We start from the raw sequence: 26,298 nt of genomic DNA, 5'->3' as shown, positions 1-26,298 counted from the left end.
TAAATCCAAATCACACTACCTGAATAAACAGAACAAACTGCAGCCTTCCACATGTTACTGTACCACAACTCCCATCACCTTTAGTCAGTGCTAGCCATGAAGAATATAGGAGTAATAATCCAGCATCTGAAGGGTCACATAAAATGACATGGTGGACTGAACTTGGCTCACGGGCCTTGAGTTTGACACATGTGATCTAGAATCAAACATTATTTTAAAGTCAATGAATTCTCTAGCTCTCCTTCACAGATATCAAATCTACACTAGATATTTATTGGATTTATAATGTAAAAGAAGAAGACTATAATAACCATTTTGCAACACTTCGTAGTAATACCCAAAGGTAAACAAAGACTTTGAAGATATGCTTGCCAACCCTGACATGAAAAACCCTCTAAATATGCAGTAAAATGTAGAGGGAACTGCCTCAGTGAGTTTTAGATAGTACAAAACAAGGATCCCATCTGTAATGAATTCTTTGAAAAACTATCACCATTTCCCATGCATATTAAAAGATGTGTAGTTGAACAGTGTCTCTAATAAGGCTGTCTGTGTCATTAAAGGAACCATTAACACACTGATTAAATTATTTCCAGCTACCCTATTAGTATTTGAAGTCTGCACTGTTAACACTGATAGAAGTGCTGTAAGGTCATCATTTTTGGTATTGTACAAGTTAAGCTGCCCTTGAAAGCAAGGGAAAATAATTAAGAGATGGGAGAAATCTGTATTAAACGAAGAACCCTATCCAAACAAAATGAACACTTTTAAAGTCCATTCAAATCAATTGGTATAGATTTAAACACACATTTCATTTTGCTATTTGAACTGGAAAGACACAGATGCTTAACTTTGGTAAGACCACATTTGTAGCTTTAATGCAGAGTAAGAATGAAAAGTGATGCAGAACCAAGAGTTATATTCTCCCATTCTAATTGTTTATGAACAATGGGAAGCTACTATTTTAAGATTGTACTGATATTCTGTAGATTTTTGGAGAAAAACAGATACAGATCAATCTGGTTATTATACTCGTTTGAAAGAAATGTATGTTCACTTCTTGCCTACTCGTTAGATATCATAGCAAAAAATTAAATGAAAATGATTGTGTCCATCAGCTTTTATTGAACATCACATAGCCCCAAAAACACAAGAATAATGCGACTAACATCAATGGTTATGCCTGCAATTTTTTTTACTTAAAAAAGATAATTAATGTAATTGCAAATATTCTACGGGCACTGATCGGTTGGAACAATGTCTTTACTGCCATTATGGTATCTATGCAATCCAATGTGCATGAGTTAGCCTCAAAATCAGAATAAAAAGATATAGCACAAAAGATTTGTTAAAAATGTTACAATAACTTACCAGAGACATTAATTGACGTTCCAGCATCTATAATCCCACTGTTGGGCCTTACACAGTACCTGCGTGGTGCTGTAGTCTTCACTTTGAAACAGACATTTCTGTCTGTAGGGTTGCCAAGTTTCAGGTTTGTAGTGACAACATCTGTGAAGGGACCTGTAGAACAAAAAAATAAGGATTGCTTAAAAGAATTTTGAAATAATTCAGACGTTATTTTAGCTGTTTTATTCCCAAATATACATGCAGAAATAACATATTAACATCCTAGACTTCATCATCCTACTTTTCCTCTTATACCAATAGCTCAAGATTTATTTACCTTTGTCTACTGCTGGTGCTTTCAATTTTGTCTCGCCCACAAATTATGTTAAACTGTGCCCAAGTAGCTAGCTTAAGGTTACACAGTGATCTTTGCTGATGACTAGTAATACAAGCCAAATATCCCTTATCTGAAATGCTTGCTCCAGAAATGGATGTGGAACTAACTTGGCACACAGATCCAACACAGCCAACTCTGCATACTGGTGGGGTTTGGGGGTGATTGACATTGGCATCAGGGAATTACAGTTCACCTGTATTCAGAGAACACTGACTCCAGCAGATCACAGATCTGGATCAAATTTGGCAGACAGACCAAGATGGCTACTGGGAATACTGACAAGAGTTTGGGGAGGATTGACCCAAGATTTTAGGGAACTCTAGTTTACCCACATCCTTATGCATTTTCTAATGGGAGCACTCATAAAAAAAAACATCAGGAAAGACTGAGTTTTTTTTCCTAAAAGATAGTGTAACAAAGGACCTAACATCCAAAAACAAACAATGCCTTTTTGAAATAATCCAGGCACCACCAGGACCCAAGCTAGTATAAAATATATTCAATAATTTGGCATGTGAAATGAAGAGTATGTACACTGAACATCAGAAAGCAAAGATGTCTCGATTCTAATCAGCCATGTAGGCAATTTTGAAGCATTTTGGATTTCCAGATAAGGGATATTCGACTTATTTGAACGTATTTTGCCAAGATCCAAATTGATGCAATATCTTTCCCCAGGGCAGCAAGTTTCCAATATATGATGCTCTACTTATGAAATGATATAGGCTCCTATGCTATGAGTGTCTACTGAACATACAGATGTACAGAGAGATCCACAGGTTTGCAATCCCCTTCCCACTAATTGGTTCTCTAGTGACTAAAGTATTTCAGGTCTCTTTTAATTAAAACTAGGGAAGCAGATAGCTGACCCCATTGATCTGTGAGTCCTAGGGCTCTTGGTAGACATAATATCCCTGCCCTGACATGTTCAGTTCTGATACTGGTAAAGAGAAAGAGACAACAAAGAAATAGGCACAGTTTGTCAGGAAAAAAAAAGTCATGTTTATGTCAAACATACAGAGACATGTTATCAAAGAAACGCGATAGTTATAGCAGAAGTTCAAGAGTGACCAGAAATAGGAGAAAACATAACTGAGAAGAAGCTGGGAAGCAGGAACCTAATTAGAGAGATTCAGCCAGTTGTCAGCAACCTCTGTGTGTATGCCTTCAAGTCACCTGTTGACTTATGGTGACCCCATGGATTATATTGTTTTCTTAGTCAAGGAATACTCAGACGTCGCTTATTATTGCCTTCCTCTGAGATACAGCCTACAGCACCTGTTATTCCTTGGTGGTCCTACTTTCAAGTACTAACCAGGATTGACCTTGCTTACTTTCCAAGGTCAGATGTGAATCTGGTGACTTCAGGTTATTTAGCACAGAACACCTATTAGAAATAGTATTTATGTACAGGTGACTCCCCCCCCCCCCCCCGAGTTCTGTCCTCCACACCCACAGCTTGTCGGGACCCAGGCTACAGAGCACCAATAACCATGCGCAGAGGCCAGATTCTATCTAATATCTTTATTAAAGGAATATATAAAGTCAATAAAAACAAGTGAAGAATATAGTTCAGAAGTAGACCTTTCAGGAAAGGTCAAATATAGTCCAGGAAAACAATGTCCAATATGTGATATTAGAGTCCAAAGTTATAATCCAATAACCGAAACACACACTTTGCCAAGCAAAGTGTGGGGAAATGACAGGGTCCTTTAGTCCAATGGAGCTTGACAACAAGGCTGGAAGCAAACTAGATTCTTGGCAAACAAGACTTGATACGAGGCAACAAGAGGCAAGAAGCAAGAACGAGGTCCGTGGCGAGATCCGGGGACAAGGCAGGCTTGGAACTAGAACAAGGTCCGTGGCAAGGTCCTGGAAACAAGGAACTGGAGTAGCGTAGTCCACACACGATCTCACTCCTGAAGCTGACGAATTGACTCCGCAAGGATTTCCTTGCGGGTAAACACCTATATAGGATCTCGTTTTCCCGCCAAGGAACACTTTCCCTGGGGAACAAGAAGTGAAACCCATACTGTGTCCAGATGCATGACTCCTTAAGATTTCCCAAGGGAAACAGGCTTAATCAGCTAATTGTCTGGCAGCGATTCTGGCGCTTCGGCGATTCGCCTCCCTAGCGCCTCTATCTCGATTATAATTATCCCGGCGAGAGAACGGGGGAGATTACTGCTCCAGGCTTGTTTGGCTGACTTCTTGTGGGCAAACATCTTGCAGGTGCAGGGGCTCAAATTCTGGCTGAAACGGTGGGAAACCCAAGTTTTCCTCTTCGTCTGCCACAATAATACTAGGAAGGGGACTACATGGCCCATGAGACATCACACAGCTTGCCATTGAGAAGCACTCAGTTAAACCGTATTTGGCTGCTCTGCTGCTGTGTTCTAAACACAGCAGACAATATTCAAGCAAATCTAGAGCTTGCCATTTAAAGTGGCACTATCAGCATTCCTGTATCTTAAACACTCAAGATTGGACCAAGCAGGAGTAATACCAGAAGATAGCCACAGGTCTGGTATCCATAATTTCTGCCACATTTAAAGGAAATTGCAAGCATAAGGCAGCAACAAATGCAATTTTACTAAGAAAACTTGCATGTAGCAGAGAGTAGCAGACAAGGCATGGCTTTTCATTCAGTCTTTTCTGTATAATAAACCTTTTCATCAACACTGAGCAGGACATGTTCACTGCAGAAAAACTGAATAACGAATAGTACAGAACAGCAGATATAATACTGCATGTGTGTATGTATGTATGCAGAGGCGGTCCACCGGCAAGGCCAATTAGGCGCTTGCCTATGGCGCATTATTACCAGGGGCGCCATCGAGGCGCTCCCATGTACACCGGGAGTCCCGGCCCACCTAGGCCGCTTCGTGCGGCGCCAGGCCGAAGCAATCACTTCGGTGGTGCCAACCAATCATATACACACAGCCAAAATAGTAGGAAGGGAAGTGGAAGACCAAAATCTTCCCCAAGAGGGGAAGACAAAAAACTTAATGCCCCCCCCCCAAAAAAAATCCCAAAACAAACAAACAAACAAAATCAGAACAATGTTTCAAACTACTTATTGAAATGTGAATATCAATAAGGATAGAAAGTTGACACTGTTCAGGAGGCATAGAAAGTTAAGGGAGGAAAGAGAATAGATGGAACCTGAACACTACCAAAACTGTTTGGTGAAAGTCTCACTATGATCCTTTTTGTCACAAATTGGAGGGGGGGGGGGATAAAGCAATCACATTAGTGGCTTGCCTAGACCACCCAGTGAATTCATAGCAGTGTTGACATTTGAACTCATTAACATCCTGCCTTGCAGCTCATGCCCTTTACTATGCAAGACCAGCACTTTTATTACACTTGTGTCAGTGCTCCGACAAATGTTTTCTAGTACAGTATTGTGCATCTTAAGTTTCCAATTTTAAATAGTAGGGTATGCAAGGCCTTGTTAGCACCAGTTATAAATAGCCCCTTAGCAAACTATATTATAACCCAGCTTGCAAATTCTGAGGCTTCCAAATGGGATGTTGCTATTATAGGCAGACATGAAAGGTCAGGAGTTAATGGCTCCCTTGGTCAACAACTGAAGGAAGTTACAGAGACTAGCATTTCAGCAACAGGCTCTGATTTCACTTTCAAACTTTTTTATATGATTCTCTTCTCTTCCACAAGTACTTTAATATATATTTCATTTTTAAAAGGTGCATATTCAGAAGTCTAACAAATTTTATGCCGTAACAAAGAATCTTAAATAAATATGCCATAACAGAGAATCAATTTACCGACTAAGGTAATCACTGGACTCAGTGTGCCCCTTCCCAATATACGATTTTGATAAGAGGTGACAGTTAAAAAACCAAAATAACAGTGTAAATGTATATGTATGTTTTACTTTACATGAGCAGTTAATGATATACCTTTGCAATTTCTTTCTTTCTCTGTTAAAAACTAAAAACAATGTAAAGCAGGATTAGACTCAGAGGATAGAAAATCAACAATTTAAGTCATGCAGATGACACCATATTACTAGCAGAAGCCAGCAAAAATTCAGAGAAAGTGCAAAGGTAGGTTTACAACTGAACATTAAGAAAAGAAAAATACTGATTACAGAGTATTTATATACATTTAAAGAAGGCAATGGAAACATTGAAATAGTACAAGGTTTTCCATATCTTGACTCAATCTCTGACCAAAATGGCGACTGTGGTCAAGATATCAGAAGACTAGGACTTGGAAGGGCAGCTATGAAAGAACTAATTAAGTACTAACGTTAGGATTTTCCAGGCCATTGTATTTCTGTTTCTATGTATGGTTGTTAAAGTTGGACAGCGAAGAAAGTTGATAGGGAGAAAATCAGTAATTTGAAACATGCTGGAGATGAATTTTATGAATATTGTGGACTACCAAAAAGACCAAGCCCAATCTCTCCCTAGAAGCCAAGATAATTAAATTGAAATGGTCATATTTTGGCCATATCACGAGAATGTATCATTCCCTAGAAAAGACAATAATGCTTGCTAAGGTAGCAGGCAGAAATAAAAGGGATAGGGAAGCTTTCCATCAAAACAGTTTTTCTGTGAAGACAATCCTATGTCGGCTGTAACCAAAACCTCAAAATGGATGGAGGCCAAACCAACATCTGACACCATTGGTATACATTCATCATCTTCCTATTCGATCTCCAAATGCGGAGAAAATATACTATTCTGCATTACCGTGTTGTGCCTAGAGACAGGAGCTTAAATGATAAGGACAAAAGAGGTTTTTCTTCATAGTTTACAATCTTCCCAAAAACATTTAACTGTGATTTCATTCTAACCTAGCAAGGCTGGGTCTTATGTTCCTAACCTGCAGAAATACCATTTCACCTAGACATAATACATTAGTCTTAAGCTGTACGTACAAGCTTATCATAGAACATCCACAACCATAAACACTGAGCTTAATTCTTTGCAATCTTGTTGGTCAGAAGTTGTAAGCCATATGAAAACTGAGTTACCTAACTGGAAGATACAGTACTGTAACTGGAAGGTAGCAATGGATGTAATAGAGCTAGTGCCCCCAGTTATGAGTAAGACACTAGATTTGCTCTTTCCTCTAGATAAAAATACCAGCAAAACAAAAATGGAATGCCGAACTTTCCTGACAAAATCACATGTGCTTCATATCCAAATCTAGAAAACATGCTTCCTAGATGTTTCCATCCCTTTTCCCTACCTCCACTGCACTGTTAGGGAAAAGCCACTGCCAGCTACTTCAGATAGGATATGTACGTTTGAAAAAGTTTCTTGCACATATTTTAAGATTACTGCAGAAGAACACAAAAAACGAGATGTATCTGACCAAAAATGGGAATACACCCATTGTTTCATAGGAAGCCTAGTTCCAGCTAAGCTGTGGTAATAGTGGTAAAAACACAAGGGTCAAGAATATATCATATATCCGCACAAATATATTGTTTTTAGAAAATTTTAAGACTACAAGGGTTTGCAGTTCAGAAGTTAAGATGACTGATGTATTATTTCCAAAATAAATCACAGTCCAACTGTGAGCCACTGCCAATTTTGACTATAGTCGCATATCAATCTGAACTTTATGCAGCAGAATTACAAAACTAGAAGGTTTTGTTTAGGATATATGCTAAAGAAACTAGGGCAAAAGAACATAACATCAATGGAAGAAGTTCAAAGAATAGCCACAACTTTTATCCAAATCCATGTTTTGAAATTAACTGCAATTTAAAATTAGATGAAAACACTGTGCTCATATCCGTGGGGAGGGTGGGGGGGGGGGGGAGGAGTCTCTTCAAACATCAAAGATCCAAGTCTTTAGTGAACTGAAGATTATCAACAATGATTTAGTATGATTGCTATAGCACTCTGACCATTCTGCCCTATGCAGACTGCAGGGCTCTGACCATGCACCCATGCTGGATGCAGAAGATACGAGTCAGTATCTTCTGCAGTATCTGCATATACTCTCCCCTTCCTCAATTTTAAAACTATTCTCTTTCTAAAGATCTGGATGCATTCAGCCTGAAACAAGTGACATAATCCACTTTTGTCTATCAATTATTCTCTCAATGCTACAACCATAAAAACCTAGAACATATCCAGCTTAGATCTTTGTAGTATACTCAAGCTAAAATAACCCACCCACTAGGCTCTTACAGATTAGTGTGCACTGTGCAAAGAAGAGGGACAAACACCATAAATAATTGTCCTGGGTGAAGAGAGCCAAGCTCTACAGTTCAGCTAAAGTTCAGGGAAAAGCACATGGTTTTCATATGATCACAAAGAAAGATGATTCATAGCTATTTTCAGAGTGTAAAGCAAGGGTATTCATACAAATATTAGGGCTGGACAGGAGGCAGAAATATTAACCAACCACAACAAAATTGGCGCAATCCTGTGAGACCAAAACTGCGTCATGTTTAGCTAATTTAGTATGCTTATGAAAACATACACCTTTTACAATATTAGACAACATGAGTGATACAATAATCCATCTATATCTGTCTTGCACATCTCCATAGAAATTATTACTTCATGACTCTACATGCAGCTTTTAGGAGGGGTGGTGGTGACTAAGAGGATTGCTGTTCTAATTTTCCATTGCTGATGTTAAGTGAAATATCCCAATCCACTAAACCTTGCATGAAGAAGCAAGGAGACATTAGGAAGACCCTAGGACGTTGTGGGTGGTCTTTGGTCTGAACAGTTCTTCACACCTTACATACCCATGATGCTTGTGGCAGATTAGTCAGTGTGAAAATCTGCTTCTTAAACACTTAGGACTATATTCTAATATTACATACTACTCTACTAGTGCCATTTAAACATTCAGAAATTCTATGACTGGAATGCATGATCGGTTTTTTAAGGAAGATAGTTTATTTCTATTAAGAAGAGTAAACATAAGCTAAATTAGCAAATGCTTAACTTGCAAATATGAAGCTACATCATAGGCAAATAGAAGAGGGGGTTCCTCACCCTGGAGAGCAACTACGTATAAAGGACTAGACTGGGCTCCTAACTAAGGCAGCTTCTTATGGCCCTACACACCACAATTAGGATTGCAATTCAACACAAATGTCTGTCTGCTAATAGAGATCTTCCTGGGTTTATATGGCCTTCAAACAGAGCCACCATATACTTTTGTAACTGTGGCTTTTCAATACTACCAAGAGGAGGGCAATATATACCCATACCTATAATGAGGAATCTTGCTAATATCTGTGTTTCTTAAGCTCTGTACATGACAAGTTTTAGTCATCAACTTGCATCTCTAGAGACACCTGTAACTGAGCCAGCATCAGCATCTTTTTAATCATAAGAATGTTTAGTGTCAGCTCACCACAGCCGCTCCTGAATGAACACACGAGACTCTCTGTGGTATCACCAGGAACTTTTACTGTAGGAAACATGAACATCAGAAAAGCCAAGAATGGGAGGCTCCGGCCAACCCTCCTTTATATACCCTCCCCCTCATTTGAACAGTCTCTTCCCGCTCAGTAAAACCCCGCGCAAATTCCCCGCCAAGTCCATCAGCCGTTTCTCCTCCGAGTCCTGGGACGCAGGTGTCTTATCACTGTCAGTGACCCTGAAACTCAGAGCCACATCCAGGCTCTAGTAGCAGGGTTCTGACATGGCGTCCTCCTCCCCTTCGTCCTGGAAGGAAAAGATTAAACACAACTATTGTTCTCCGCTGTCCAGAGTTCCTTTATACTTTTTTAACAGGCTGCAATGGAATACCGGGTGTACCTTTCCTAGGTCCTTTGGTAGCCTCAGCTCATAGGTCACTTCGTTTATTCTTTTTGCTACCCTGAATGGCCCTATATAGCGTGGAGCCAATTTCTTGGATGGGAACCCCAATTTCAGGTTTTTTGTGCTCAGCCAAACCAGATCTCCTTCGCCCAATTTGTCCCCCTCTCGGCGCCTACGATCCGCAAAGAGCTTGTACTTCTTTTGTGTTTCCCGCAATGCCTCTACCACGGTTTGCCACCCTTGCTTGATTTTGGCCGGCCATTCCTCGTCGGTCTGGCCCTCCCCTTCCTTCCACTCGGGTAGCCTGGGGAAAGGTGCCACCTCCTGTCCGTATACTATTTCGAATGGGGCACGACCTGTGGCCGAATGTACGGCCCCGTTAAAAGCCATCTCAGCAAACGGAAGAAGGTCCGCCCAATCATCCTGTCTATAATTGGTGTACATCCTTAAGAATTGGCACAGTGTCTGTTGGGTACGTTCGACCCCCCCGTTGGTCGCGGGATGAAAGGCCGAGCTCAGGTTCCTTTCTGCTCCTAACAGCTGTAAGAATTTTCCCCAAAATTTTGCAGTAAATTGGACTCCCCGGTCACTAATTATCTTGTCGGGACACCCATGTAGGCGATATACATGCTTCACATACAAATCAGCAAGTTTTTCAGCTGAAGGGAGTTTTGGCAGAGCCACAAAGTGTGCCTGTTTTGAGAATAGGTCCAATATTGTCCAAATGTATCTGTGGCCTCTGCTGGGGGGTAGTTCGCCTACAAAATCCATGGCTACGCATTCCCATGGCCTCATGGGCTCCACCACCTTCTGCAATAGCCCCTGGGGCTTCCCCGGTGGTGTTTTTCCCTCTGCACATAATTCACACTGCGTGACGTATCCCCTGGCGTCTTTCCTCATTCCGGGCCACCAGCATTGTTTGGCCAACAGTTTAATAGTCCTGGTGGGGCCTAGATGACCCGCACCCTTGTTATCATGGTACTTCCTTAACATTTCTCGTCTTAAACATTCAGGAATATACAATTTCTTATTTACAAACACCAAATCCCCACACAATTCTCCCTTTTCTTTGTTTGTTTGTAACCATTTGTCCATTCCATACGCTCGCTTCAACTCTTCCTCCCATATTTCTCCTCCCCCCGTGGAAATGGCAGTACGTTTGTTTTCTTTGGCCGCTTGTGCTCGAGTTAGTACTGCCAGGCCCCATTGCTTATCAAGAAAAATACTCCCTTCAGATTCCTGAATTCCTCCCCCGTGCTGAGGCATCCGAGAGAGAGCGTCAGCGAGTATATTATGTTTCCCCTGGAAGAATCTGAGTCTGAAATCAAAACGGCTGAAATATTGGGCCCATCTAATTTGCTTCGCTGATAGTTTACGAGGGGATCTTAGATACTGTAAATTTCTATGGTCAGTCCACACCTCAAACGGTGTTCCACTTCCTTCCAGAAAGTGTCTCCAGCACTCTAGTGCTTTTAGAATCGCTAAGGCTTCTCTCTCCCAAATCGGCCAGTTTTTTTCTGTATCGCTAAACTTTTTTGACAGATAGCCACATGGCTTCAGGTTCCCCCCCTCGTCTTTCTGTAGCAGAACTGCCCCATATGCCCGGTCTGACGCATCGCAATGTAATACAAAGGCTTTAGACATATCAGGGTGCTGTAGGACAGGCTCCTCAGTAAAACGCTTTTTAAGGGCTTCGAAAGCTTCCTGGCATTCTATTGTCCAGGTCAGTTTGGCCCCTGGGGCCTTCACTTTGGCTGTTTCTCCCCTACCTTTAGTCTTTAACAAATCCGTTAATGGCAAAGTGAGGCGCGCAAAGTCCTTGATAAATGTTCTATAGAAGTTTGCGAACCCTAGGAAGGATTGCAGCTGCTTCCGTGTTTTGGGGGCTTCCCACCCCCTCACGTCTTCTACCTTCGCAGGGTCCATCGCCACTCCCTGGGAGGAAATCCTATACCCCAGAAAGTCTATCTGGTCTTTATTGAACTCGCACTTGGCAAGCTTCGCATACAGTTTTGCTTCTCTCAACTTTTGCAGGACTTCCCTGACTAGTTCTATGTGTTGCTCCTTAGTCCGAGATACTAACAATATGTCATCTAAAAAAACAAAGACTCCCTTGTACAACAATGGATGCAACACTTCGTTGATTAATTGCATGAACGCGGCGCCTCCGCCGCACAAACCGAAAGGGAGCACACGATAATTGAATAATCCGAATGCACAGGAGAAGGCCGTCTTCCACCTGTCCTCTGGTTTAATCTGCAATTTATGGTACGCTTCAATTAAGTCCAATTTAGTGAATATCTGTCCCTCCGATAACTGGGCGATCAAGTCCTTCACTAAAGGTAGGGGGTATTTATTTCCAGAACTGATTGCATTCAGGCCCCTGTAGTCAATGCAGAGCCTCAGCGTTTGGTCCTTTTTGCGCCTGAACAACACAGGCGCCCCTAGAGGGGAATTTGAAGGCTCTATGAAACCCCTCGCTAGGTTTTTATCAATGTATTTTCTCAGTTCCTCCTTTTCCCTAGCCGACATTGGGTATATTTTTGCCTTAGGAAGCTCTGCTCCTGGGACTAGCTCTATCTTCACTTCAACTCTCCGCTTCGGTGGGAAACTGTCTGCTTCCTTCTCATCGAATACGTCCACAAAATCCCGATACTCTGGGGGTAATTTATCTGCCAGTTCTGCTATCCTGATAGAGTCTTCCTCCCCCCTTTTCCCCGGCTCCCTTTCCACTTCCTGGCTCCCTCCTTCCAACTTCATCCTGAAGATCATGCTCTTATCCTCCCAGTTGATTTGCGGGTTGGCCTGCCCCAGCCATGGCATGCCTAGTATAACATTATAGCTGGCTATTTGTGATATCACAAATGACACCTTTCCTTCCCAACTCCCTATCTTACACTTTACATCTTCGGCACTGTACTTAGCTAATGATCCCGATGCTGTGGATCCGTCCAACTGCGAAAAAGCTATTGGGGATTCTAGGTTCGTTCTTTCGCATCCCAGTCCCTCGGCTAATTCAGGGGAGATGATGTTCCTGGAACATCCACAATCCACAAATGCTTTGCAGGTTGCTTGTTTGCTGCCACTTTCCAGCTGAATGGGGACCACTATCATGGCTTTGTCCTGACTTACCAACCCCCCCGAGTGGTGCCTCATCGGTGGTTCTTCCTCGGCGCGTTTCCCTGCCACGGCTCTTGGTTTGGGCGGGCCTCCGCCTTCCCCTTTTCTCTGCCAGCACTCGGCAGCCCTGTGGCCCAAACGGCCGCACACGAAGCAGCCCCTCCTGCTGGTGCTCACGTTCCCTGTCGGCTCCGTTCTCCTCCCGGCTGGGGTTGATCCCTCCTTCCGGCTCCCCTCTTTCATCTGCGGCCGCTGCTGTAGCCCTCCTCGGTGCCTCCTCGCCTGGGCCAGCGATGTCTCGATGCGCCCCGCCAGCTGAATCCATCCGCGCAGTGTGTCAGGCTCATCACGATGCACCGCCCAGGAGAGGATCTCCCGCCTGAGCCCCTCTTTGAAGAGTTCTATCTTTGTCACTGCAGACCATTCCGGCACCTTTTCAGCGAGGCATTGGAACTCCTCCGCATACTCAGATACCGACCTCTGCCCCTGGGAGACGGTCTTCAACTCCTCCCTCGCCCGGATCTGCTCCAGTGGATCTCGGAAACGGGTCTCCAGGGCCCCCATAAAGCGTCGGAGTGACCCCAGACATGGGTCGCGCCGCGCGTGTAGTTGAACGTACCAGCTGGCCGCTCCCCTCTTCAACACTGCACCAATGGCCCGTACCCGGCTGGATTCCGTTCTAAAAGTGTGGGCATTGTCCTCCATATAGCCCCTCACCGTGGTCAGGAAAAAATCCAGTTCAGAGGACTCTCCCCCAAACTCGATCCTTAGTTCCTCTCGTCTCGGTAGGGGTCCCTGTGGTGGCAATCCCCAATTCTCCGCCCGTCGCAAGCCCCCTTGCGGGCCAGTGGGCCCCGCTGCTGCTTCCCTTTGTCCTGTGCCACGCCCGGCATTCGCCAGGGGCACCAGGGTCTCAGTTGGGAGCGTAGCCGGGATTCTCGGAGGCTTTTCCCCTTCGTCGTCACTCTCCTCCACCCGCGTCAGGCTCGTTTGGATCTTGGGCCGGGCACCGGGCTCCTTTCGCATTTCCCTTCCCTTCGGTGCTGGGAGGTCTGCAAAGCCCTGGCTGCTTCCCATGCTCACGTCCCACATTGAGCTAGCCCGGAGTTCCCTTCCTCGCTCCGGCTCCGCCAAAACCGCCAGGCGCTCCATCGCCCTCGACATCACTGCCAGGGTGGTCTCCATCGCCGACATCCTCTCCTCCAGAAACACCATCTTTTGCGGGCCTGGGGAAGGTGAACCTTCCTCTCCTCCGGTGCTATCTCCCCGCACCACTCCGCGCCTCTGGGTTACCCCATTTGGCTGGGCATAAGCGGTGGATGACGCCAGGGCCGCCAGCTGGTGGAACTCAGCGTCCGTCTCGGGAGTGGCCCTTTCCGACCTTCCTCCTCCGGCGCCCAAGAGCTCTTCATCCTCCACTTGCATGTTACACCTCACCGCTACAGCGGGATGGTGTCCGTATTCTTGGCTTAGTGTCAGCTCACCACAGCCGCTCCTGAATGAACACACGAGACTCTCTGTGGTATCACCAGGAACTTTTACTGTAGGAAACATGAACATCAGAAAAGCCAAGAATGGGAGGCTCCGGCCAACCCTCCTTTATATACCCTCCCCCTCATTTGAACAGTCTCTTCCCGCTCAGTAAAACCCCGCGCAAATTCCCCGCCAAGTCCATCAGCCGTTTCTCCTCCGAGTCCTGGGACGCAGGTGTCTTATCACTGTCAGTGACCCTGAAACTCAGAGCCACATCCAGGCTCTAGTAGCAGGGTTCTGACAGTTTAGGAATAATGAGTGACGATAATGCAAAAACAAGTTGACTGAAGTTCTTCCTTGAAAATGGCCCTTTGAAGGACAAGCTTATAATTTCAAGGAGGAAATAGACAGATCATGTGCTTTAACAATTGTAAATGTGAGTTTCTGCTCACGGTGATTCTCATGTCACAACCCCAAAATGTCCAAATATTTTAAAACCATATTCTCCTTGGATTTGGATTATAGGATATGGATAGGTAGATATGACTGCTTCATGCCATAACATGTCAACCTTCCAACCAGGTGGTTGACATAACTGGTTGCCACACTGATTTTGCTCACATTGGCTTGGAGGCATGAAGAATTGCCACAGCAACCAGTATATGAACCAGGTCTCCCTGAAGACAGCGTCAATGGCATGTAGAAGGTAAAGAAATTTCAACTAAATTCGTGTAGGATAGCAAAAAGAAAGGAGAGTTGTTTCCACTCCACAAGTAGAATGCATGTGACGGAATTGTAATTAAGAACTTAAGCCACTGTTTCTTCATTAAAAAGGGAAACAAAAGAACTCTAACATGATTAAAAAGTGCAGATGCCAAACCTGAAATACTGTTACTCTAGATGGGTTCATTCTGTTTCCACCCATCTATTTGCAACACAATCTTCAGCTTAGCTGGAAGCTACCCACCCACCACTGGCCCAGCACCCTACTCATAATCTTCCCTTGTAGTACACAATGGAAATGCTGGAAGATCTCCCCCCCCCCCCCCACACATACCTACAACAACAAAACAATTTGTGAGCTCACCGCTCTTTGGAAGCTTACTGTGAGTCACACTTTTAGAGACAAAATAAGAGAAGTTAGAAGTGGAAACAACTTCCATGGTAAACTGTTAACATGCACCCTACATCATAGACAGTTCAAAGTATTTTGCTACATATTTTGCTAAGCATTTCCACATGCAGAGGTCTGTTGACCCTCAAGCTGAACCTTGTTTCACCAGTAAAGAGCCCACTAACTACCACAACTAAGGAAAAGGACTAATTTACAAAATCTGTTACTGCTTATGTGACATATATGTAGTTTGGGCCTCAAATAATGGGAAACAGCCAATGTTCAGAAGAGCCTCTTGGAATTTGAGGTCATGGCTTCACTCATCCTATGAATATAATTTATTCAATGAGAACAATAATCTGGTTCATTTTGGTGACTAACAGACGTTGGGACCACCACAGAAATTAAGAGGGCTGAGCCTGCTGCATTCTTGGGTCTTCATTTCAAAGAAGCATCAGTCTTATTTTCTAAAGAAGAACAACATTTTTACAATTAGGCTTCCTGCTGCAAGTGTATATATTGGAACTAGAATAAAGTTAAGTATCACACTCATTCATGGAATGGGAGAAATGTCTAAGAGATACACCATCCCCTTAAGACCTGCAAGGAAAAAAAAAGACTGCCTGAGCATATTTCAGCCAAAAACCTTAAGAACATCTTTGAGAAAGGTTCTTGTTTTGTAAAACCAGAGTGCAGTACAGTGACATAGTATAAACCCGGAGACGCAACACTGTAATTTTGACCACCAGCCCATCAACTTTCGGACAGTCAACACTGCAGTAAAGCATTGCTGTTTTCCCAGAAAGGGTGGAGTTCAGTAGTGCTGACAGCTTAATACGTACAAGACATCTGAACAATGCAGATGTAAAATAAAGCAATGGGCTTAAGATGTAGTCCTTTGTTTCACAACAAGATCCAGAACATTCAAGAGGTTTAATAATATAGACTTAAATTCTGTCTACCTTCCAAATTCACATTCTATATCTATGAATTCAACCATCACAGCTTAAAATTCTGTCTATCTAGATCTCTAAAAAGCAAATGTTTATTTTGCCATTTTATATAATGGACATTTACTACACCGCAGCATATAATGGAACTTCAGCATCTACAGATTTTGTTAACCACAGCATGTCGTGGAATCAAACCCATGTGGCTATCAAGGCCCACTATATTTCATTTTCTTCTTGTTTATTTATTTGTACCCCGCCCTTGTCAACCCCGAGGGGGACTCAGAACGGCCTCATATATCGGCAACAATTCAATGCCTTAAAATAACATACAATTGGTAAACATTTACATTAAAAACCAGATAATTAAAGCATATAAAAACAATTACATCAATTATTAAAATCACATTCCATGCATGTATATGGCTTGTCTCCCAGTATGTACAATGGACGCATATAACTGTCAACAATATAAGTCAACATTGGGAGGGAGGCACAATACAGCCTATAGGCCCTATATATTCCACAGCCCCACATAACCAAATTTTTGTCACAAAACCTTTAAATTGATAATGCTATGGGGATGGAGAAGGGCCTGTAGAGAGTTTAAACCAGGCATGGGCAAACTTCGGCCCTCCAGGTGTGTTTTGGATTTCAATGCCCACAATTCCTAACAGCCTATGGCTGTTAGGAATAGTAGGAATTGAAATCCAAAACACCTGGAGAGTCAAAGCTTGCCCATGCCTGATCTAAGTACTAACCTAAGCTGACTTCTCTGGTCTACAGTTAGAGAGCTACCAATCCACAAAACCAATTCCTATAAGATATATTAATGCACAAACTGGAAGACCTTTTTTCCAATGTAAAGAAGCGTCTTTCCACAGTGAAGTGATATTTCTGGAAGAAGCTCCAATTTGGAAATCAAATGAGGGAGTTTCCCATTATTTGTATCAATTGTTCTTCCCACTCTTTCAGGTGGGGTTCAGGGCTTGTAGACGGGGCAAGACTGTCATTCAGCCTCCAGAAGTTGCATCACTTCTTCAGTGTGAAGACAGCTAGCTCTTCTGTTATTTCAACATTATACTAAGGAAGCTCAGTCTCCTCCCAGTTTCACATGTTCCTCTCAAATATAGTTGTGAATGTTTCAAATTCACGTTATCCAAAACTTTAAACTTTTGTTAGTGAAAAATGCTAAAATACAAAACATAGTTTGAAGTGAGCTTGTTTCTAGTAATCACAGTTGAGATTAAAGATCAAGTTGTTCAGGTTCAGAAAGCGGTGCATGGAGCAGTTTTATCAAAAACTTGAAGGAAAAAACTTCCAATCCATTTTTTTTTACAGTTGTGACCAAAGAAATGGGACGAGTATGGAAACCAAGCACTCATTTTGACTTATTCTCATAATGATACATTGTGGTTCCACATCATATTTTATACCTTTTTCAGGGGATGTTCATTTTTGAGACAACTTTCAGAATTCATCACTCGACATGGCTATGTTGACTGAGGCATCCTGGTAGCTGTACTAAGAAAGTGGCTTTCTCTGAGCTCTGCCTTTTTCCTATATCTTGTCCAATGAATAACCTACCAAGACTAGCCAACATTTGTCAGTGCTTGCCGAAGGGGAGATTGCTTACTGTGGTGGATACTTCATCTTTGCTAGGAACCAAAGTTATATACTTCTACCTGTCAAAAACCTACACAACCAATGGCTTCCAAGGCCCCAGAAAACAGCTTACAATGCAAAGAAGAGTGAGCAAAACACACAAAAATGGTTACAGGCATGTTCTGTACCATTCTCTAGATAAGAAGGAGGGCATTGTTCAGGACAACGATTTTAACAGTTCTGGTTGTGGCTCACAACTTTATCTGTCACAAGCGCTCAAAGACAGCCCTGTGCAGAGGCAGGAAAAAGCAAAGAAAGGAGCATTCTGCTGTAGCTTCTTTTGCTTATTAGCTGTTCCTAGCACAAAGCTGAAATGGCAACAAGCCAGACAAACAGGAGGACATCATCTTAGGGAGAAATCAGGAAGGGTTTCCCCATAAACATCTTCAGAAGTGCAAGCTGCTGAAAGAAAGCAAAAGATTAGCACTTCCAATTGCTTGAAATCTGTCTTCTTTTTAAAACAAGGGTGAAAAATAATTGTAGAACTTTATGGAACCTGCTTCTTTGAGATAGGATAAGACAGAAACCTTTTAAATCACTATATTAAGTTTGCATCACAGTCACTCTAGTGTCTTAGCATCCTAGTACTTTGATGTTTTGTTCCTGCCTTTCCACCAAGGCCTCTTCTACACTGCCCTATATCCTAGAATCTGATTCCAGATTATCTGCTCTCAACTGGATTATACGAGTCTCGACTGCCAAATGATCTGGGATAAGCAGATAATCTGGGATCAGATCCTGGGAAATAGGGCAGTGTGGAAGGGGCCTAAGATAGAAGTTTTATGACTGTGATAAATGCATGCATTTTCCTCAAAAGATTTCCATGAAGAATTGAGGAACTTTGTTAATGGCGTCTGCCATAGAGCTGGGAAATGGGGGGGGGGGGGGGAAGGGTTAAATCAATACAACATCGAACGGCTGGTGAAAGTAAGGGATGGACAAGTTGTTTTCCACCAGCCTACTTAAATGCAGGTGTACCTCAATTCAAATTTACAGAAGAACATACACATTTAATCATGAGTAAGTGCCACTGAACTCAGATGTACTTAAGTAAACATTCAATTATGTTTTTGGATTTATTTTTCAAATCCAATAGGCACTAGTGGCAAGTCATGATACATTTACAGTGCGTCATTAGGGTGTTGTCAGAGGAAAAGCATAATAATTTAACTCCCCCTCTTTTTTAGAAATTTTCTTATGCACGTTGCTTCTAATTTTCTACGTCTTCTGGAAACGCAGTCTTCAAAAATACAAAACATGTATAAGTAATTACATTCATGCTGACAGTCAAATTGCATGTCTCCTGTCTATACTGCCAGTTTCATAGTAGCAATCAAAACACAGTTTTAGAAACATCTTCCAGCACTTCAAGACAAATTACTTATTATATATTATTTCTATGCTGACTTTCTAATAAAGCTGCTCAAAGCAGCATACAAATATGTTAATCAAATGTTAATTAAATAAAATCCTGTAATCAGCAACAGACTGAGGAAGAAAAACATGTATTTAATGAGTAATGGTAAGATAGTTTGGTTCTGGGAAGTCTTGCAAAGTAAATTCTATAGCTGTGAGCAGCTATCAAAGATAACTCTCCAGTGGAACATCTACAGATCCAACCTATCTCTTGATATCAATTAAGATACATTTTTACCAACAGAAAAGTGTGTTTTACATATATTGAATGTAAAACACACTTTTGTCCCATTTAATAGGCTATAAAATGAGATAGCCTTAGGCTTGATTTCACCTTATAATTATCTGGTTTTTGTTTTGTTTTTATCTCAAAGAAAGAGAAGGAGGACGAGTCCCAGCCCCAACGGTTCTGTCAGACTCCAACCATTTTGTTTTAATAAAATAGACTCATGCAGACAGGATGACTTTCAGCTTTTTTCACGCTCTCACGTCAACCCATAGGAAAAATTGCACTACAAATCTGCACTGAAATTCTAAAAAATATTGTAAGAAATCCCCCCCCCCAAAAAAAACCTTCAAAAATGGGCTGTGGCCTACATTTGATGGAGCTTAGATTAGGTGAAATATGGTATTAAAGATTCAATCCAACTAACACACACATTCCACCCTTTCGTCTTAAGAACTCAAGGAACTGGCGAAATCACCTCAGAGGTATTCCTTGCATAAGGAATTCCAATGAAATTCAAGAGGTTGCCATAAGGCAACCTGAAGCCACATAACACACACACACACACAAACAGAATCAACCAAGTATGCCGTAAGTGAAGGTAATAAGGTCACAGCCTAGGTAGTGGAATTCTTGCAGTGTGCATGCCAACAGTCGAAGGCAGATACTTTACACATACTTCATAATTACGTTCTACCATTTAACCAAAAATGAATATTCCTTCTGCTCTGACTAATAATGCCCTGACTGCTAAGAAAACTAGTACTGTATATGGCCTTTGTAATTTTCACGTAAATTGGTAGACCAGGAGATTCCACTGTGTTTATATACAGAAGGCTAATTCAAGTCTTCAAGAGAAGGATATAATTGAAACTTACTGAATGTATGGAGTTATGAAATACATTTATTATTCTTATATTCTTTTTCACAAAAGTATATCGATTTAAAATGTCATAAGTTATGGCACTCAAGCCCTATTCTTTGATCATTAATTTATTTCAGCCCAAATTAAGCTGCAAAAATATCCCTAGAGATCACCAAATTTCCAAGTCTGTTGTAAATATGACTTGCTCTTTTCTACTGACCCATCGGGGAAATGTAGACCTCAGGCTGAATTGGGAATGCTATTCCATAGGCATAATTGAGAAAGCCAGTAATAAAAAGTGATGAAGTAAATAGATGACTATCCAGTCAGAAATGCACATGGACTTATTTGCTGTGGTATTTAATCATTACTACCATAACCAAGCTAAGAAAGCCTGAGCAGACTCAGGAAGCAAAGAGAATGCAGTTATTTCTTGCCTACCAAATGCAAGGCCCTTAGGGCAGGGGTCTTCAAACTTTTTAAACAGATGGCTAGTTCACGGTCCCTCAGACTGTTGGGACCATAGTTTGAAAAAAAAACATGAACAAATTTCTATATATGCTGCACTTATCTTATTTGTAGTGCCAAAATATATATATGAAAGAACAATACAATATTTAAAATGAGTAACGATTTTAACAAATACAGTAGAGTCTCACTTATCCAAGCTAAACGGGCCGGCAGAAGCTTGGATAAGTGAATAACTTGGATAATAAGGAGGGATTAAGGAAAAGCCTATTAGACATCAAATTAGGTTATGATTTTACAAATTAAGCACCAAAACTTCATGTCATACAACAAAGTTGACAGAAAAAGTAGTTCAATATGCAGTCATGTTATGTTGTAATTACTGTATTTACAAATTTAGCACCAAAATATCACAATATATTGAAAACATCGACTACAAAAATGGCTTGGATTATCCAGAGGCTTGGATAAGCGAGTCTTGGATAAGTGAGACTCTACTGTATAAATTTACTGGTATTTCAATGGGAAGTGTGGGCTGATATGATAGTCAATTTGGGTTGTTGTTGTATGGCTTCAAGCCATTTCAGACTCAGGACATGTGTCCAGAGCAGGGTTTGTATTATCACTTCTATCACAACTGACATAAATTTTGCCATGGAAACCTACCAGGTGATCTTGGGCAAGTCATACTTTCACAACCTTAGGAAGAGGTAAGTAATGGAAACTTTTACATAAGTCTTGTTAAGAAAGCCCTACAATAGGACCACCACACAACAAAGTCAACTTGAAGGCACATATCACCACCATAATTGGCACAACCCAAAAGTTCTGACCAAAAGTTAAACTCCAAGTGAAAAACCAACCAGGTAAAGTTAACAATAAAAGAGCATGAAAAGGAGCTGGCATTGATTTGTGAACCCCATCACAGAGGCCACAAAACAAAAGAACATGCACCAGTGTTGCTATTTATTATGTATGCAGGCCACTTTATACCTTTGAATGGAATACATGAACATGGAAAGAAAAATAACCTGCATGGCATCTCTGTGTCTCCTGGACTGTTTTAAAACACTTAAGAAGAAACTTGCATAGTTTTTTCCACTATAAATCCTTCTTTGAAAAGCATTTCGGATGTTGCTATAAAAGATCCCTGATCTCATCACGCTGGCACAGCGAGTTTTCAGGCCCTACAGAAAGTGGAAATTATAAACTATGTTTTTACAAAGATTGTACATTTTAGCCTCCCCATCTGACACTCCTCCCCTCTTGAATAAGACCAAATCTATTACCAGGAACACACTGTTAATGGAGCAAAGCCCAACAATTCTGTGCTAATTGTTTCCAAGATGCTTAAACTAAGTTTCACTGATGGCAGCAATGTTAAGATCCTCTGACAAATTTTTACACAAAACACATGTGCTTGACCAAGATGTTCCAGGAAGCGCACAGAGGTTCCAAATAAGTTTTTTTTAAAAGGCCTGTCCCATTTCTTTTACTGTGAGAAAATGCTTCCATGTGACCATGCTCACTGCAAACATGGTGCACTACCCAAAATTGTTGTCCAATTGAAAAGACCTCCTACCTTATGGATCATACCACAAACCTCTTGCCTGAACTGAATCCAGATGTGATTTCCATCCTAGAGTTTATCTTCTGAAGATGGGCAACTTTTCTCAAAAAGCAGCTGCTATAAAAAAAGAAACTAACATGCTTTTTGGATTCCAACTCATCAATTATATGAAGAGGAAGGAGAAGGGATTGTGAAACAGGAGAAGGGATTGTGAAAGGAGAAGGGATTGTGATAGCAGCACTTGTGAAACAATGTGATTTATTTTAGCAGGGGTTGTTGTGGATTTCCATCTATCTTCAAATGCATTGTTGGGAGTACAATATCAAAACTATAGTTCTACAGTTGTAGGGTTTATGATACTACCTTGTTACTGTTGAGGTGTCACAGTAGGAAAGTTTTCTTTGGAAATACATTCAAAAATTAGTTGCCCATCCTCTTCCTCTCTCAAATGCATGTATGCATACTGATTTTATCTACCACATAATCCCATATCTTTTCTTCATGAAAGTACAGGCAGAGGAAGTAGTAGGCATTCTCTACCTAGGCATTTTTAGTCAGCAATGCCCAATGCTTCCTGCCATTAGGGGGTGTGCGTTTATGTGCATATCGCCAGTCTCGCTCCTTTCACTGTTGATAGGAATGCAAGTGGGACTGCTGCACAACTGGCCAGATGGTCCTAACTTGACCTCTCAAAGTTGGGAAGAAGTCCAGTTGCTTCTCCTACAAAAATCACTTTCAAAAGTGTCCAACTTCTGCATCAGAACCATAATCTGATAATATGTTTTGATTTTCAGTACAGTATTTTTTATTAGCAACAGAAGGGCTCTCATTTACTCCAGATGGCTGGAAACCGTTAGGTACAAACTTTTCCTAACTTGCCGTTTCCAATGTGCAGATCCACAAAGGGGCCAGCAGTTAATGATACTACAATTAATGTTCAAGGGTAAGTTCTAGAACTTATGCAATAGAAGAGACAGACAACCAACCAAACTAAGCCAAGAACGAGTGAAAATTCAATTGTTAAAACATTATAGCATTGCTGGTGGGCCACAACGTGGTTCTGGAGGAAACGAAGTACACTTATTGGTCATTTTCACATATTATTAAAGTAAACAAAGAAACAGTGGGCAGAAAACAGATATGAAGTTACTGGTAATTTGTTTACTGGACTTTTTGTATTTGTAGTAGATGTGCAAGTTGTTTCTGATGTCCAACAACTTAACAAGCAACAAGAAAAACATTCCACAAAAGGTTAGACTGAGTATGTACTGACATATACTGCTCTTTCCAACTACTTTTTATAGGTAACTGGCTCTGGCTTGTTGTCAGCTGGTTTCATTCTCATAGTCACTATTTTGTAATGGGTACTAGTTAGTTGACATTACTGCACTATCAAAAAAGAATATTCGAATTAATTCAGTAGCAATGGGCACCAAAGCCGTCATGTACAAATTGTCACTTTTAATGTCACATACACAAACTTGGTATCAGAAGTGCAGACTTGTGTATTTTAACACTTAAAAAAAAATCTACAATCCCGGGGGTCACCAACCAGATAGTACAACCAGTACATGCTGAAGAATTACAACCCCATAATTTTTTCTGAGTACCAGAACAGAATGGAACTCAACACTATTCCATAAAAGTACCGGTTAATCCAGGTTTTCTTCATTTGAGAATAGTATGAATATAAATCATATAAACTGATCGAAATCCAGTAAGAACAGTAAATACATTTTGGGCTTCCTCCAATCATCAGGTTCTAACCTGGTGCTATACTGCAACCTCAGATTTTGATTCTTGTTTTAATCTTTTCCTGTGGCACTATGTTCCTTCCATGGTTTAAAGCCCAACAAATATGAACAGGGATATCTCTGTGTAGAACAGATTCATGGCAGTTCTGCACCACAACCTTGTGTAGGCGGGTTCTCATAACATGTTTCACAATTCTGTGTGTTTATCATCACCAGAATACAGGTTTCCTGCCAAAGACCATTTCAATTTGTCACAGAAATGCGCATGCATAGAGGTATATCTCAGGGCCAAAAACATTATCTCAGAGCTTTCCAAATTTTGTGTCCCAACAAGTTAAGTGTGTCAGCCACAGCATGTAGGTGTGTCACGGAAACATATCTTGGAAATGTATGTAAGATGAAAGGTTATATTGTGTCTCCATATCTTTATTATAATTTATGTATGTGTCCATATCTCTTATAAAAGGTTGGTTTAACCTCCAGTTTGTTAGTAAAACTGAATGACTGTGTAACAAAATGATGCATGCCTGAAAAGTGTCACCAATGTGAAATGCTTGGAAAGCTCTGCGTTATCTAATGTCATTTTTTGGCAAAACATTCACGTGAACAAAAATATTCTTACTATCTGAACAGCCAAGATATAAGAATCCAGATTTACTGAACAGTCTAAAAACACATCTTGCACATTACCATATTACTATACTGAGATGATACCAATTTCTGCCAAATTTGCATGACAAGAAGTGAGTAAGCAGATATAAAAGGTTTCATGTAGAGATAGAAGAATTGGAAACAGAACAGCATGATGTAGAAATGTATGACATATAAAAGAGTCCCCAAGAACACATTATCACCTTGAATGGTTAAGACTCATATAGAAGTTAAATTGCAAGTCAGAAGATATTTTACATTTCCATTAGTAAAACCCAAGATGTTAGACATGGCCCTCCAGCACAGTGCTACCTTTCAAGACTGAACCAACTGCATAAAGCTCCTTTAAAAATCCCGGAATGCCTTTTCCCCAATCTATGGAAAGCAATTTAAACTCATGCTGAGACTGAAGTACTAGACTGACAATAAGAACCAGAAAAGCAGTAACATACAGCAAACATGCAAAAATTATACTCTATATACTTCAGTGAGAACACTTTGCTTTCCAAAGTTCAGTTTATGAAAGACGACATTAGCTATTTATAAAGGCAAGTAATGTAAAAGTGATTCTGCAGTTAATGCATTTACATAATAATGAGTTATAAGAGCCATCAGGATTATACAAGAAAGCATACCATTACTGGTGGACACCATTTGCTAGCACATTCCCTCTACTTTTGTGCACATTTCTACAAATACTTCTCTCAGGCTGTTTTGTTTGTCTGCAAGTGTGTTATTGGCTGAAAAAGTAATAATTAATACTACATCCCTACATCTTGAAGCACTTTTCTTGACTTAAGATATCAACCCAAAGCCTATTACAGGCATACCTCTGTTAACAAAGCCTCTGACAAAGAAGCTCCTTTTTACAAAGTATTTTTATTCAGGATTAGTCTCACCACCCCCTTTCAGATCTTAAAACTCTTGCGGGTTCATTTCAGTAGATATGGTCTTTCAGACAGTCTGGACCTAAAATGTATATGGTTTCACAGATCATGACCAGCACTTTTAATTATTACTAGGTTGCATCCATAGGAGTACAGTGTCTAGATCAACAGATGTAGTAGTCCCGCTCTATTCTACTTTCGTCAGACTTCACCAGAATGTTTCCAGTTCTAGGCACCACAATTTTGAGGAAGTCTGGCATATGTCCAGAGGAGAACAACCGAAAAGGTAAAATGTTTGAAAGTCCTATGAAGATCGGCATAGGGAGTTGGGTATGTTTAGCTTGGAAAAGAGAAGGTTGAGAAGGTACAGGATAACTATGTTTAAATATTTAAAAGGATGTCACACTGAGGTGGGGGACAAACTTGCTTTCTGCTGCTCTGGAGACTAGGACACGATGCAATTGGTTCAAACTGCAGGAAAAGAGATCCCACTGGATTATTAGGAAGAACGATAACTGTAAGAGCTGAGAATGGAATATGGCGGCACTACTTCTCTGGAGTTTTGAAGCAGAGGCTGGATGGCCATTTATTGGGAGTGTTCACATTGTGTGTTCCTG

General features: G+C 41.2%; 1 protein-coding gene across 1 annotated transcript in view; it reads right to left on the bottom strand.

Annotated features, from left to right (window-relative positions):
- The window catches only part of vapb (VAMP associated protein B and C), a 62,023-nt gene that overhangs the window by 19,284 nt on the left and 16,441 nt on the right, over positions 1-26,298 (bottom strand). The window contains exon 2 of the mRNA XM_003223735.4: positions 1,372-1,524. Within this exon, the coding sequence (XP_003223783.1) occupies positions 1,372-1,524 (153 nt within the window). The remainder of the gene's footprint in view (positions 1-1,371; positions 1,525-26,298) is intronic.

This window comes from Anolis carolinensis, chromosome 4 (genome assembly GCF_035594765.1).
Source record: "Anolis carolinensis isolate JA03-04 chromosome 4, rAnoCar3.1.pri, whole genome shotgun sequence".
NCBI classification, from domain to species: domain Eukaryota; kingdom Metazoa; phylum Chordata; class Lepidosauria; order Squamata; family Dactyloidae; genus Anolis; species Anolis carolinensis.
The sequence above is the reverse complement of the archived record's forward strand: the minus strand, read 5'-3'. Positions and strand labels throughout refer to the sequence as shown.